This window comes from Rattus norvegicus, chromosome 15 (assembly GCF_021556685.1).
Source record: "Rattus norvegicus strain SHRSP/BbbUtx chromosome 15, alternate assembly SHRSP_T2T, whole genome shotgun sequence".
Taxonomy (NCBI): Eukaryota; Metazoa; Chordata; class Mammalia; order Rodentia; family Muridae; genus Rattus; species Rattus norvegicus.
Window position 1 is genome coordinate 103,943,779 of NC_141548.1, and position 14,949 is coordinate 103,958,727.

A 14,949-nucleotide genomic window follows, 5' to 3' on the forward strand; every position below is an offset into this window, starting at 1 on the left:
TCAGATAGTGCAGTGGGCCAGCTGGCACCCCTGCAGGTGACCGAGTGTTCCACTAGCAGCGGGAATGAGTCTAGCGACTCAGACTCTGCCATGGCGAGCCCTTCAAGGAAGTCCCCCGCGCTCGGTCACCCAACAAGCCCGGGTTCCCCTCTCAAGAGGAAGGGCGAGACCGGCTTGCAGGGCCCACAGCCTGGCGAGGAGGAAGGGGAGCACGAGTGAGGAGCCTGGCAGGCAGGTGGTCAGCTGTTGATTACAAGGAGTCACAAATCCAGGGTTGCCACAGGGGAGGGGGTCTGCTCTAGTAACTTGTTTGTTTTTAGTCGACGTTTGTTAGGTAAAGTTTGGGACAGGCACGTGTTCATGGGACATGCCTGACTATCCAGACCTGTAACCAACACAAAACTTAACCCAAGTGGCTTGCCTTTTAGAAAGCATGGTACAAGGTGTACAGCAAGCCAGGACAGGTTACTGGAGGTTTGCTTTGCTGGTCAAAGGCAGTAAGAAATCCCTTGTTATGAACCTGGTAGTGTGAACAGTGTGTTATATTTACATGGTGATTTTCTGTGCGTGCAGTTGTGTGTGCGGGGTTTTGACTGAAACGTCCCTGAAATCACAGGGAAGTGTTTTAACTGTCCGTCCCCTATTTAAAAGTGAGGGTGTTCTCTGGGCCCTATAAAGAGGCATGGGCAAGTCCAGGTAGAGGCCAAGTGTAGGTTGATTGCTAGCTGAGATTGTGTCGGTAAAACCATACTCAAGAATAGTGGATGTTTTAACTGGAAGAACCTGGGGTCCTTTGGGCTTCCTGTGAGAGGCTGTGAAAGCTCTCCGATCTCTAGGAATAGCCATTGACCTGGGATTGCTCCTTTGGTTGGGTTTTCGTGGCTGGGTCAAATCATTAGTCTTTCTAGCAAATGGCCGACTCTCAGAATCTCTTGGAGAACCAGAGATGCTACTGAATGGTAAGGTAAGGAAAGATGAGTACCTTACCTCGGGCACTGTTGTCTCCAGCAAGCTAGCCAACTGTGTGCCTGCCTGGCCTCCTGCCAGTCGCACGCCCTGCTACGCTACTGCCCTAGGTTCTATATGTTCTTAGGAACAGCGACCCCAGCGGGAACACAGACACCTTGGTGTTCCTATGACTTCTTTTAAAATCATGGCGGCCTCTGCCTGCCACCCGGCCGTTCGTTTGTTACCTGAGCCCTTGTCAAAGTGAGTGATACCTGAGTCTCGGCCGAGAGTTTGGATCTGTTGGTCAGGGCTTCAGCCTGGCTTCCACAGATGGCTTCTCCCTCAGCCATGGTGGGCCTGGCAGAGTCTTTTGGAAGAGAATGTTGTTAGCCAAGCCATTACCTTGGTAGCTGGTGTGTGAGGAACGCACAGATGAAATGCTTTTAAAAGCCTCCATTTGTATTTTTTTTCAGTCTTTGATACTTTTTTAATCATGGAACAAAATTTTTAGCTCTGAACTACAAAACTTTGAAAAAGAGTTACAAAGGTGGTACACCCTCATTGGGCTGCCATGCCGGTGGCCTTAGGAGCCTTCCGTGGCTAGATCTCAGTGGGGAAGCTGGGCTTGTTCAGGAAGTGAGGCAGAGCCTGGCTTGTGGATCTCAGAGGAATCTTGTCAGCGGGAACGTTGAGAGGCCACGTTTTCAAACGTGGAGGGACTCCGTCCATATTTATGCAAGCATATCTGGTTTTTCTTGGTCAGCTGACTCACAGTGGGTGATCGGTGGATCGAACTGAGTAGATAGCGGTTGGCAGTTGTCCCCTGAAGTAGTCTGCTCACACCCTGCCTTAGATGATTCTGCAGAGGCATCAGGAGTCACCCACCAAGCCTTCGCTGTGGGTGAGCAAGCCCATTCCTGTGGAGTTAGTTCAGTGACTTTGCTGCACGGCCAGTGTTGTGCCTGTGCCCGAAAAGCTGCGCCCATCCCCCCACCCCAAGTCGCTTGACTTCAGCCCTTTCTCACTCGGGACCTTTAAGGCTCCACGTTTTTAATTCTGGAGATGCTTGTCTGAATTGCTAACTAGAATTAGATGTGAAAACCCTGGATGACAAAGGCAGTTAGGAGCCAATAGCTGTTCTTCACCCTCCAGTGGGGTTTGCAGTCTTAACATGTTTCTGAACGTTCTGCCTGGTCTTAGGAGAAGCTCTCTGCTTGCTATAGGAAAGCGTGGTCAGGCGGGAGCTGAGCAGAGTCAAACCTGGTTGTTTCAGTTGTGACCGTGGTCTTTTTTAAAGGACTTTCCCTCGTTGCTGCTTATACAGAAAGTCTGACAACCAAATTAAATTGAGCTCTTTTAGCCTTACAATGTTATTAGGACTGGATCAGCACATCTGACCCCAGAGAGGCAAGCATGTTCTTACAGCTCCTACAGGAATGATTTTAGCATGGTGTCATCAAAGCAGTGCCCAGTGCCTGTCACCTGTCTCCCCTTGTGCTGTAGCACAGAGTTTTCTCCTGATTGGTTCTGTGCCAGCCGAGCCAATTTAAAGCTCTGTTTCTTAGCTGGTATTTAAGAAAGCAACAGTCCCAGCAAATGAATAGAGCCTAAAAGAACTGGGGACAAGTTTGGTCCCACGACCCACGTCCTTTCACTAGCTGTCCTTACAGGAGCTTATCCCCCACTCCAGTAGATGCCAGAAGTTAGTCAGAGAACGTGTGTGCCTGTAGTGAGCATGGGGTGGCAGGGTTGCTGAGGTGATGAATTGTCCCCGCTGTCCCTGTGCAAAGCTCAGAAAGCACCAAACCTCCCCAGAACTTCCCCTGCTCTGGCCATGTAGACCTCAGACTCCTAGGCTTCTGAAGCCCACAGTCTCCCCTGGGATTTACAAAGGGCCTACATTTGTGTGACATTGAACTAAGGTGAGGGAGGCCAGTGATGGGGTTGGCTGGGAAAAAAGGCAGAGACCAGAGGGCCTGAGATCTGTCAGTCTCTCCATAGCAGCATACACGGTGCAGGTCTCTGGACTGCACAAGGAACGTGGGTCTTTGAACCTTGCCTACTCACTACTGCTCTATAAATCGGTGTCTTAAGGCCAGGGATGGAAGCCAGAGAAACTCAGATTTTAAAGCTCCTCACAGCTGCTCCAGGACCCCCTTACATTATGATATTTTGTTGGATTTTATTTTGAAGTATATGTAGACACTTAACTGTGGTTTCCCACGTGGATCCTCCTTAAGAGCAAAAAGGCAAGAAATTCCTTCGGCATGAAGAAATGCCGTTAATGAGTTCCAGAGCTCAATCTGCACCACTCCGGCCCCCTGCAGCAGTCATCTGGATACCATCGATGGTATTTTATTAGACAGGCATTTAATTAGAGAAAGTTTGTGGGGCCAGATTCTTTCCAGCATGTGATTCACATTCAGGAATTTCTTACACATCCACCTCTCCCCTCGTGCTGTTTGGCCCTGTGCTTAAAATCTGAGTAATAAGACATCTTTGAAGATTTAAACCAAGTAATGCAAAAAAAAAAAAAAAAAAAAGCTCAGCCTGAAGAACCAAGAAGCAGGGTCAGCCCAAAGGGGTGCATTAGCCTCAGAGCCACCCTGGTTGTGAGTTGCCAAGCATTTTTTAAAAAGAGGGTTAAAAATCCAGATAGAGAACATTTTTAACATTGGTAAACTGATAGTGAATGTGCCTAGAGGCTCGTTTAGTTTGGTCTTCCCTTTTTATCTAGAGCCGCTGACCATGTGCGTTTAGCCTGCTTTCTCCACTCAGAATGCTTTCTGTCTTCTCTGAGCAGCACTGTGTTTGCCACAGATGCAGCCCTCACCGAATGAGCACTGAGTTACAGGTAGATTCAGCCTATGAGTCGTCACTCAGGTGTAGTTTCTCTGTGTGCCTCTGTCTTGATCGCTTGGCTTTGCCTGAGCCCCTTACCTGGGTTAGCTAGAATTTCAAGAGTGACCGTTAACTCTCCTGCAAGCTGTTTCCCGAGCTGTTTCTCGGTCCTCTCTCCCATCTGTATGCATTGCTCCTCCGAGCTCCTCCAAGGCTTCCCTCCCTCCATCACAGTGCATGGCTCGGGTCTGTTCTGTTGTTGCTGAATTCTGCCAATGAAATGCAAGAATTTTCTTGGTGATATAAGTATCGAGCCAGTTTCTTCAAACTCGAAGGGCAGGCTGTAGCTTCATGCTGGCCAAGCAAACACAGAGGGACAGGCACGATGATTGGCAGACCCCTCTGAGCAGGGACTAACTAAAGGCATTGACTTTGGTGACACCAAAGAACCGACTGGCACTGTTCTTTCCTGGTTGGTTCAATCCACCCCTTTCCCTCGTGTTGAGCTGAAAGTTCAAACAGGGAAAATGAACTCACTGGAGACCGAATACCAGGTACTGGATGTTAACACAAAAGGCCTGGCATTCAGGCCAAAATTAGCCTCTTCGCGTCAGTTTTCTTTTAACTGAAGAAGAAATAATAATGAAAATCGTTTTTTAAAAATCCCATAATGATCCAGACGTGGAGTCAGCTTAGATCAAAGATCCATGCGGCCCGGTTGCCACCAGTGGGACAGAAAGCTGTGTGGTTCTTCCTTTAGTAGCCTAGAGAGAGACTTCTGAGTATGTCTCCTGGCAGCAGGGGTTGAAGTGTGGATTCATTGTCAGCCAGCTGTGGCAGGGACAAGGTAAAGGGGTAGGTCTGTTGGAAAAAAGGTCTTCATCCGATGAACAGCATAGCAGTCTGAGAAAGCCATAGATGAAACCTCTCACCCAGAAGCTTGTTGCTGTCCAAGAAAACCCGACCAGAAAGAAGCTATGGACGAGCTTAAAAACCTCTTGAGAGCTCTCCAAGCAGCTAGGCTTTGCCTTGTTCAGCGTGACGACATGGAGCCCGGGATGGCCACTGGGCGTAGCCTAGAAGGGGGCTCCCCTGCACACTCGTGGCTCTGGTATTGGACGGCAGCTTCCCATGGTAGGCAGCATTTGTACTTCTCCCTGAGGACTCTGGGTCAGGTTAGCTGTTCTTTGGTGACTTCAGATGACAGCTGTTGATGTGGGAAGCCTGCAGCTGTTGGGTTGGAGTTTGAAAGGTCAGCTGAGTGAGACAAGGGTTGGTGCTGCAGCCAGGTGGCACTGCAGCTCCCTGCTGGGGCCAGGCGGGGCCGCTTCAGAATATTGAGCAGTGGTAGGAAATTGCAGAAGGCAAAGCACTTGGCCAAGGCACTTACAGAGTCTGGAGGTGGGAATGGGACACGTGGGGTACAGGGAGCTTTGAGGTATTGGGTCTACACGAGGCTGGGTGGTCAGCTGTCCCTAAGGTAGGACACAGCAGAGGGGTCGTTTAGGTGCCTGTGGCACAGTACTGACCAGTCTGTCATCCCTCACGATGTTGTCTCATGCAGCTGCACCCTCCACTCCTTTTCCCCCCGGCTTCCAGTGCCCTTTGTGAGAAGCAAGGCCCTGGCCTCTCTGCCTGCGGTGTTGCACAAAGACCACACTTAGTTCTTGAGTTACCGAGAATGACTGTTCTCCCCGGGAGATGGGATGAGGGGTTGTCGTCCCTTGCTCTCACCTCTTCCCTCCTTGGAAAATTTGCTGCAAACCTCACTAACCGAATCTCACCAGCCCAGCCCGTGTCTTTTAACACAATTTCCTCCTGTCCTCTCTGTGTGTGCATTTAATCCTCGAAGTAATAATATGTTATATTAAAATTTTCTAATTCACTGAATTAATTCTCAAGTAGAAAAGTCTGGGGACTTCGTTCTCATGTCTGTCGTTTGTTTAATAAATTTAAGAGACATTCTTTCCATTGTTCCATTGTGCACAGTTTTGTCAGCATGTACCTGCCACCTGGGAGAAGACGCTCTGTTTTGAACACTCTGTCTTGGTCCTCGGAGCATGGCAAACCCTCTGTCCCTTGCACTGTTGGAGCACTGTTTGGTGTCCTTTTCTTTAAAACAACCCAAAACACTGCCTAAATACCAATTTGTACCTGGGATACCCATTGTAGAACAGCACAGCACTCCTCTCACCCAGTGGCACTTGGACAGACTGAAACGTGTTCACCCGAGTGCCGGGAGAAGTGTAGACTTGGCTTTCGTGGCTCATCTTCTCTCAAGGCCTTGCACCATATAAGGTGCCATGGGGTGGAGCAAGCCCTTGAAGGAGAGCAGGGTCACTGTGAAGGGGGACAGATGTCAGTGGAACAGATCGCATCTGAGACAGCAGCTTACATGGGATGCTCACACAGCCGGCCTACCACAGGCTGGGCTTTCCTATTCCATGGGAGTAAAACACCCGAGATAGATTGGCTTTGGTGGGAGGGAGTGGGGCATGGTCTGTGAAGGAAGCCATGCTGGTGTCTCCAGCAGGCAAGCCCTCTGTCCTTCCGGTGGGCACCCACAGTGCATGCTCCTCAGATGCTGTCCGCTTTCACACCTGCACTGTGCTTCAGTGTGGAACCTTCACACAGCATGAACTCCTGTCACCTGGGCGCTCTCTGTCCTCTCTGACAACCATGAGTTTGGTGACTGAGCATGGAAGAAACTCATGTCAAATGTTTGCATGGTATTAATACCTCGTGTTACTACTCTGAACTCAAGAGGCTTTTAAAAAAAAAAAAACCCGTCCTTACGGGCATCCGGCTGTTAACAAACAAAAAAACCTGTTTGATGTGATTGTTCTTTCCCACCAATGGCTGAAGCTTTGTCCTTCCTACAAGATGGCACACTAGACTCCATGTTCTCATCCCTACAATGACATCAGGTTCATAAGTTTTCCACCGTCTTCAAACAAAGCAGCATTCTCCTGTCTCCTTGCCCTATATGTAAGATCTGTCTTGTGTGCTCTCTGCCATTTTTACCCTGAGTCGCCCCCTGTCTGTCCGTCCGTCCATCCTCCTGTCCGTCCACCTGCCTGTTTTTCTGGCGTCACTGTTGCTTGTCTGAATGGCTTGGCGACAGATCGTGAAGTGACTGGCCTGTTGCCTGTTGAGTTTTTCTCAAAGGGCGCTGGTTCTGAGAAGCGCGTGTAACTTTCCCCGACCACCTAAGGCACTACGAAGAGGACCCCGTCTCTAACACTGGTAAACTGCGACCTCTCTCTTCCGTGTGGGAACCTTGCCATTCCAGCCAGCTGTTGTCCTAGGGTCTGCTGGGCAGGGACCCACCTCTGACTCAGTGTGGTGGGGATTTCCTCATGGTTGGTACACAGACCAGACAGTCTCTATCGAGATTTCATTGTCTTCTTTTATAGTGGGAAGTCGTGAGTTTGAAAAGAGTCCTGCGTTTCTTCTGTCTTTCCTACGTATGCCTCGGGGTGAACACATTCTGGGTACATAGGTTAAAAGTAGATATTTTAGAACCAGGTAACAAAAGATAGGATTGTGGCCCCTAAAACCTTGCAAAGGAAGTCAGTTTATTCGGGGGAATAGTGAAGAAATGTTGAAAGTAGAAGTCATCAGCGCCATCAAATTTTCTCATTTTATTATTTATCAAATGGTGAGTTTTCTAGTTTTCAATTCATTGGGTTTTTTACTCTCTTTACAGGAAAAGAACCTACACAAAATCCCTATCAAGTTTAAAATTAGACACTCATCAACTTACTGACTAGTTTACGAAGTGGGGCAGGTCCAGAAGCATGTGAAATGCCATTTTAATTACCTGAGAAATAGATTAATAGATTGGTGTTCTCTCTCTCTCTCTCTCTCTCTCTCTCTCTCTCTCTCTCTCACTCTCTCTCTCTCCCTCCACCCCTCCCTCCACCCCTCCCTCCCTCTCCACACCCCCCCCTCCAAGGCTTTGGCCTAATCTGAAAAGGCAGGTCATTAATAGGAAGCTTGTGCCAGTCCTCAGAGGGGACGGGAGGCAGGAAGCTGGGTTGCTCCTACAAGTGCCTGCTTCCCCGAGACCACTCATATCCTCTGATAAGGAGTCTGCCCTGAGTGTCTGAGCTCAGCCTCCTGTGGGCCAGGAGAGAATTATGAATGCATTCTAAAAGAAAGTGACAGCGCTGCAGAGGCAGGCTCTGGGGTGGGTGATAGTCTGAAATCCTCAAAAATGGCAGGGCCACTCCCAAGTCCCGTGATTATTTCTAGAACGACAAAGTGTCCACTTAAGGAGATTTGAAAAGGCAACTGCCAGGACTGGGTGCCCTAAGAGCAGTGATGGCCCACCCGGCTGACGTGAACCCAGACGGCTTCACGCAGATTAGTGAGGGAGGAAGAAATCACGTGGGAAAGAGGCAAAGGACTGGGGAGCTACTAACCTGAGTGCCTGAGGAGGTACATGGCGACTTTTAGAAGTAGGGAATGATTTTTATAAAGCCACTTGAAATTTCCAGAGGTTTAGTGAGCAGCCGATCTCTCCCTAATTATGATATCTCTTCCTGCCTCTTGCCTTACTGTCCAGGTGCTTTCTTGTAGGGTCCTACAGAATTATTTACCTGTAGCTCCCCGACAAAGAAATGTCTCATTTTCATTTGTCATCAGGAAAAGGTGGTTTAAAGAGCAGAAACCCAAGCGTCAATCATTCCGCACCTAATCCCAATTCTGTGTAGCCGTCCGTACTAACTCTATATAACCTTGAACCCTGGCTTGCTGTAGACACACCCTTCACGCCTGCCAGTCTGGAGACCCGAGCTGCCAGATCCTACTTACTGCTCTTACCAGCATGTCTCATTGATTGCCACGTGGCAAACGGTGACGTCTTCATTTGGGTACTGTATCCCATGTGAGGTTCCCAAGCCTCGAGGACGGGGCCTTGTCTCCATAGGCCCAGCTTCAGAAACTTGGGCGTCTCCTTCCTTAGCTTTGCTGACGGATTCCTAGATCAAAGTGTTGGTGTTTAACCGTGTCTTAGTGTGACAGTTTTACACACCCAGCCCTCTTCCTTTCGTGAGTAGACCCAAGAACCTCTTCAGAAAAGGAAATTAACCACCCCAACTTGGTTAACCCACCCCAACCCACCCCCTGCCCCCGTGAGGCAATCAGACATGGTTAGACCACATGTAGAACCCTTCGGGCAAACCTGAGCTGTTGCCTGCCTTTTCTATCCCTGGGGCAAGCGAGCAGGGCAGCCTTCCACCGACTCTCTGAGGTAGTCTGTCCAGTAGGAATTCTTCCAAACCTAACCAACTCTGTTCTTTAAAAGGTGTCAGGGCATTCCCCCTCTCAGAGACCGGTCTGTCGCTTATGCTTCCAGCCTGCCCAGTGAACTAACGCCAAGCCTCGCCGGGGTGGGGGATGGGGGGCCGCTCAGGCAGGACCTTAGCTTTTACCTGTGGAGGGTGGTGTGGTTGTCTCTGAATGTGTGCACCTTACTCTCTCCTCGTGCGGCAGGAGGCGGCAGGCGGTTTGTTCTCTGCTGCTGGAAGCTGTTCACAGCCTGCCGGTAACCATCTCCTCCACAGCCCGCCCCACTTGAAGCTAGCTTTCTAACAACTTTTCATCCTTGGCTCCAACTCTCTCAGAGAGGTGAATGCTTTTTCTGTACCACGTCACTGCAGCCCCAAGGCCCAGCATGCTGTCACTTATAACCGGCCCACCCGATCTCGTGAGAGCGGACGGTAAGCCCCACATTTAGCTAGATGACTGACTGGTGGATAAATCAAAAGGACTCTCGGCGCGGCCACTCACAAATGCATGGAATGTTTTGATCTTGACACAAACTGCCAGAGTTTTCTCTTTTCTAACTTCTATTTGTAGCGGTAACTTTTTTTTTCTGTGATTTTTTTTTCTTTTTAAAAGAGAATAGTGTAGTATCTTGAAACAATGCAATTCCGGTGTGTCACTATTTCTATTTAACAGCTTTCATTCTCTCCTAATTATTGTATCCAGTTGTGCACTGGTGTCAATAAAATTGACATTTGTGAAGCGATTTCTGGCCTTTTTCTCCGGGATTTATGGGATCTGGTGGTGTGTGGGGTGATGGGGCCTCTGTCTAACACCAGGACTTCAATAAGGTTTATTTAAACGTGAGGTTTTCTTTTTTTTTTAATGCAGCCTTCTTCTGAGTCTTCTCTCAGCTGCTCTAATCTTGTTTTCGAAGGATTCCTGGACTGATGAGCTGTCAGTAGGCACAAGAGCTGTTTCTTGTTGTCTTCTGGGCAAGGTGGTTCTTCACTGCTCACGCACTGCTAGTGCAGCTCACAAGACAGCCTGGGAGCGGGGAGACTGGTGGGGATTTCCTTGAGGGTTGTACCTGCTGGGATCAGAGTCACAGTCTGCCCCACACTTGCCTCAGTCTATGCTGCTGTATCTTGTATCTCCAAACTATATGCAAACAACTGAAAAGAGGGGACTTAGGGGTCAGGGACATGAGGATGCTTCCAGAAACCCATTTCACCTGTCCTTCGGAGATGTTAAACAAAGTGCTGGGTGGCAAGGATCAGGACTGAAAGTGGGGGCAGGCACTGGCTTCCTTTCCTTATAATCGGAACAGTTCACCTACGTTTGCTCTGCATCAGAACCATAAATACATTAGGTCTAAACACAACGTAGAAGTGTATTTCGACGAAACACCTCGTGTAGACTCAGGGGGCTGAAGGACAGATTCTTGCAAAGTCACGTCAGCAAAGAGCGCCCTGTGTATAGGTAACGGTGCAGTTTCCTGTTGTTTGATGCGATATCCTTTCTTGAGGACTAATTTACGGCCTGTCACCTTTGACTCACAAAGGGGAACTGTGGTAATGGGATCCTCCAGCTTGCATTTTTTAAATGACCGCCATTGCCTGCAGTGCTAGTATTTCTGTCCCAAAGAATAGCAGACATGGACTGACCGTCACCAGGTACACCGAGCTTGCTTCTGTCCTGTAGAGTGGGGGATTAGCTGCTTGACCTCTGTTAGCTGCGACCCATTGTCACAAGGTGTTGTAGTCTGTCCTGAGTCTACCAGCCGATTAGACGCCTGCTAGTTTAGCTCTTACCCCACCCCCACCCCCACCCCACCCCACCCCAGTCTCACTGTGACGTAGATGCCATGTCTTCCTGGAGCGGGTTTTTTAGAAGCAGAGGCTGTAGCTACCAGATGAAAGCAGGACTGTGCGATGCTTTTAAGCTCCCTTGATTGTTATCTGTGCAGAGGTCTCTGTCTCATTTTTAATCACGTAACTGTGGCTGCCCTGAGTGAGGCGGACCCTGGGCACCATAACTCTTAAGGCAGCTGCTGTGGGGGTTGGGGACCTCAGGAAACCAAGGCATTGTTCACCAACAGCAGCCATGTTCTAAAAACTGACAAAAGTTGGAAAAAGCCCTCCGATCACAGAAGGAATTACTTTTTTTTTTTCTTTCTTTTTAAAACTTCTCATCCCCAAATAGGCTCCCTGACTGGTAGCCCTCACCTTTCAGAGCTGTCCATCAACTCGCAGGGAGGAGCCGCCCCAGCCAACGTGACCCTGTCTCCCAACCTGAGTCCTGACAACAAGCAGGCCTCTCCCCTGATCAGCCCGCTCCTGAACGACCAAGCTTGCCCAAGGACCGACGATGAAGAAGAGGGCCGGCGAAAGGTGCAGATAACGGGGAAGAGGGAATGTAGTAAAATAGCCACACAGTAAGCCACACCAGCCTTTAGTGCAGCATTGGCCGGCTGTCACGGGAACTCTGTGTATTCCCCAATGAAGCCTTTCCTGTTGACTAGTGATTCCCCACTCCTTGACAACCAACCCAGACTGCTTGCAGTTCTTGTCCCTTTCTTACTGGCTTCATTCACCTGGTGTCCCCTCCGCGGGGTTCATCCTGGGGTGGCATGGGTCAGCACACCTCTCTCCGTATGGCTGTGTCCACTGTGTATTTGGACTGCAGTGTGGATCCACCTGCCAGCACACGCCTTGTTCTCCTCATGTTTTGGTGTTCCATGAACACGGCTCCCAGACGTTTGCAGAGGTTCCCCTGATAGCTCCTTGATGTGCATGCCGAGGTGGAAACGGGTAGTTCTCTCGGGAAGCAAGTGCAATGGGTAGGCTCTTCATTTTACTGCCTAAGGAAAATGCAAGGCTCCAGTGGTGCCTGCTTTGGGTTGCTACCGTCACACACATGCACACACACATATACACATACATGCACACATACACAGGCTCCAGGGGACTGAGACACACTGGTATCGTCATTTCCTTTTTTTTTTTTTTTTTTTTTTTTTTTTTTTTTTGGTTCTTTTTTCGGAGCTGGGGACCGAACCTGGGGCCTTGCGCTTCCTAGGTAAGCGCTCTACCACTGAGCTAAATCCCCAGCCCCTCGCCATCTCCTTTTGATCCACTGCCACTTACACTGTAAATACCCTCTTCTAAGATCTCAAGAAGCCAAGTCTGCCAGCCCGGAGTAGCAGGTCTCAGGAGGATGATCATCCATCTTGTTTCCTGGAAGATTGAATAATCTTCCTTAATTAAGCCCTCTAGCTGGTGGTAACACTTATGTATCAAGAAGCTAATGTACTCTATTAGCTACTCCTCCTAATACACATGCACACACACATGCATACACACATGCACACACACATGCACACACACATGCACACATACACAGATACACACATGCATACACGCATGCACACACATGCATATATACACACATATGCACACACATGCACAGATACACACATGCATACACACATGCACACACATATGCACACACATGCACACATGTACACACATGCACACACATATGCACACACATGCACACATGTACACACATGCACACACATATGCACACACATGCACACATGTACACACACACATGCACATGCATGACATGCATGAAGGCAGGAAATAAACTTAGTTAGTTTAGTAGCTAACATGGTCTTACCTATTAGAAACCTATCAGGGAATGACTGCCTTGAGGCCAGGGCATGTCTCAGACACTACCACTCAATCACGATTGCTATGTCTGGCTCTTTTGTGGATTTTGCAGAGATTCCCAACCGACAAGGCATACTACATTGCTAAGGAAGTCTCCACCACAGAACGCACATACCTGAAGGATCTTGAGGTCATCGCTTCGGTGTGTGCAGCTTTTCCTCTCGTGCAGAATCTTCTACGGTGTAGTTATTCTAATGCTCACCTGCTGCCTCCAGGCTTGGGCTGTGTAAATGTCAGGCTCCCCGACTTTATTCGTAAGGATTACAGATCCTGTTCCTGGGTTACGGCAGACAACGTCCATGGTGTATTTATTTTGGAGTGTTCTCTTTAAAAAAATTATGATTGTGGTTTCTAAGTGCAAGGGGAAGATGTTCCTAAAGCAGAGCGAATGAAAATTAAAGGGCACCGATCCAGGGCGTTCTCTGCTTTGCCTGTCATCGGATGTAACTGCTTGCATGGTTTTTTTTTTTTGTTTTGTTTTTTGTTTTTGAGGGAGACCTCATGTTACCTTTATAGTAAGTTGTAACATGGTGGAAAAGTGACTGACTGCTGTCATCAGGCCTGTCCAATCTAAAAGCGCACAATGGTGGGGGGGGGGTTCCCAGGGGACTTTGACCTCATAATTTTGAGAAAGAATAAAGCCAGTGAAGAGGGAGTCCCACACTGTTGGGATGAGGTTTATGTTCGATGCCCTGCAAACACTGGGACGCAGTTCCCGTGCACATCGGTAACAGTACCGTGGTAATGGCAGCTGCTATGCCATCTTTATGCCCAGCGTTTTTATGAAGGGGACAGGGGACAGCTCCTAAAAGGTTGAAGAAAACAGTAGCCTACCATCCTGAACTCACTATTCCCCACTGAGCTGCCCCGGGATGAGGCCTGGGTTTAAGTAGTTCCTCGATGGAGAGATTGGCCCTGGCTTAAATAAGCCACTGGGGAACCACTCAAGAGAGCAACTGCCTAGAGATAGGCACTTTCCCCTGTGGAGTAGAAAGGAAGAGCAGGAAAGCCAGCCTCTGCCCTGGACAGCTCTGAACTGCTCAGAATCCCATGAGAAAATGTATGGCCTCCTGCTGCCCTCCGCACTCGTCCCTCTGTCTTGTCCCGGCTCTCCCCAGTGGTTTCAGGGCACTGTCACCTCTGACTTGTCCCCCTCTTTCCCAGTGGTTTCAGGGCACAGTCACCTCTGACTTGTCCCTCTCTTTCCCAGTGGTTCCAGAGCACAGTCAGCAAAGAGGACTCCATGCCTGAAGCTTTGAAAAGTCTCATATTTCCAAACTTCGAACCTTTGCACAAGTTCCACACCAATTTTCTGAAGGAGATTGAGCAGCGTCTCGCCCTGTGGTGAGTACAGTCCAGTCTGACACCAGGGTTCCGGCCCACACCCTCATGCCACCATCCCTGTCTGATTTCATGTTGTCCCATACAGGCAACAGAGACCAAAGTCGGAGGCACAGCAGCCTTAAAATATTTTCCAATGAAATACTCCACGTTCGGGTCTCTCTTGCTGACTTTGGGGACTCTTCAAAATTCGTCTTCTTATGCTAATTACATGGTTAATTTAAAGCCAAAGATACTTGCTTCTGAGGGACTGAGGGTTGGTCAGTAGAGGGACAGGAAGTGTTTGTGAGGTAATGTTTCACTGTTGCTTGCTTCACAGTTATTGTGAGTCCACATACACGCTGTATGCGTGTGTGTGTGCGTGCGTGTATGTGTGTGTGCGCATGTGTATGTGCGTGTGTGTATACACACATATAAAATGTCGTATTGCATTCAAAGGTTTTAAAGAATACTTTGAAAATGCAAAGTCTGTGCAACACATATGCACACAATTGTACCATATGACGAGGGTATAAACATGTTTTGTTATGTCTGTGGATAAACATGCTTCAGTGTACATGTGGTTCCGCGACAACTCTGTGGATTGGTCTTCTCCTTTCACCTTTATGGGTTTCTGGAGATCAAACTTGGGTCAACAGACTTTCTTGGAAAGCACCTTACCCATCGTAACAGCCCCAGGATATTTGTTTTTGTGTGTGTGTGTGTGTGTGTGTGTGTGTGTGTGTGTGTGTGTGTGTGTACATGCGCGCACTCAGGCACATACTTGCATGAGTGTAGGTGCCTGCGTGTGCACAGGGGTGCTCACCTGTCA

At 48.9% G+C, this 14,949-nt stretch overlaps 1 protein-coding gene across 5 annotated transcripts in view; it reads left to right on the top strand.

Annotated features, from left to right (window-relative positions):
- The window catches only part of Farp1 (FERM, ARH/RhoGEF and pleckstrin domain protein 1), a 238,217-nt gene that overhangs the window by 199,014 nt on the left and 24,254 nt on the right, over nt 1-14,949 (top strand). For 3 of the 5 annotated variants that reach the window (XM_087585903.1, XM_087585904.1, NM_001107287.1), the window contains 3 exon segments: nt 11,266-11,453; nt 12,850-12,939; nt 14,008-14,141. In XM_087585903.1, coding sequence (XP_087442029.1) covers nt 11,266-11,453; nt 12,850-12,939; nt 14,008-14,141 — 412 coding nt within the window. 5 annotated transcript variants of the gene reach the window in all.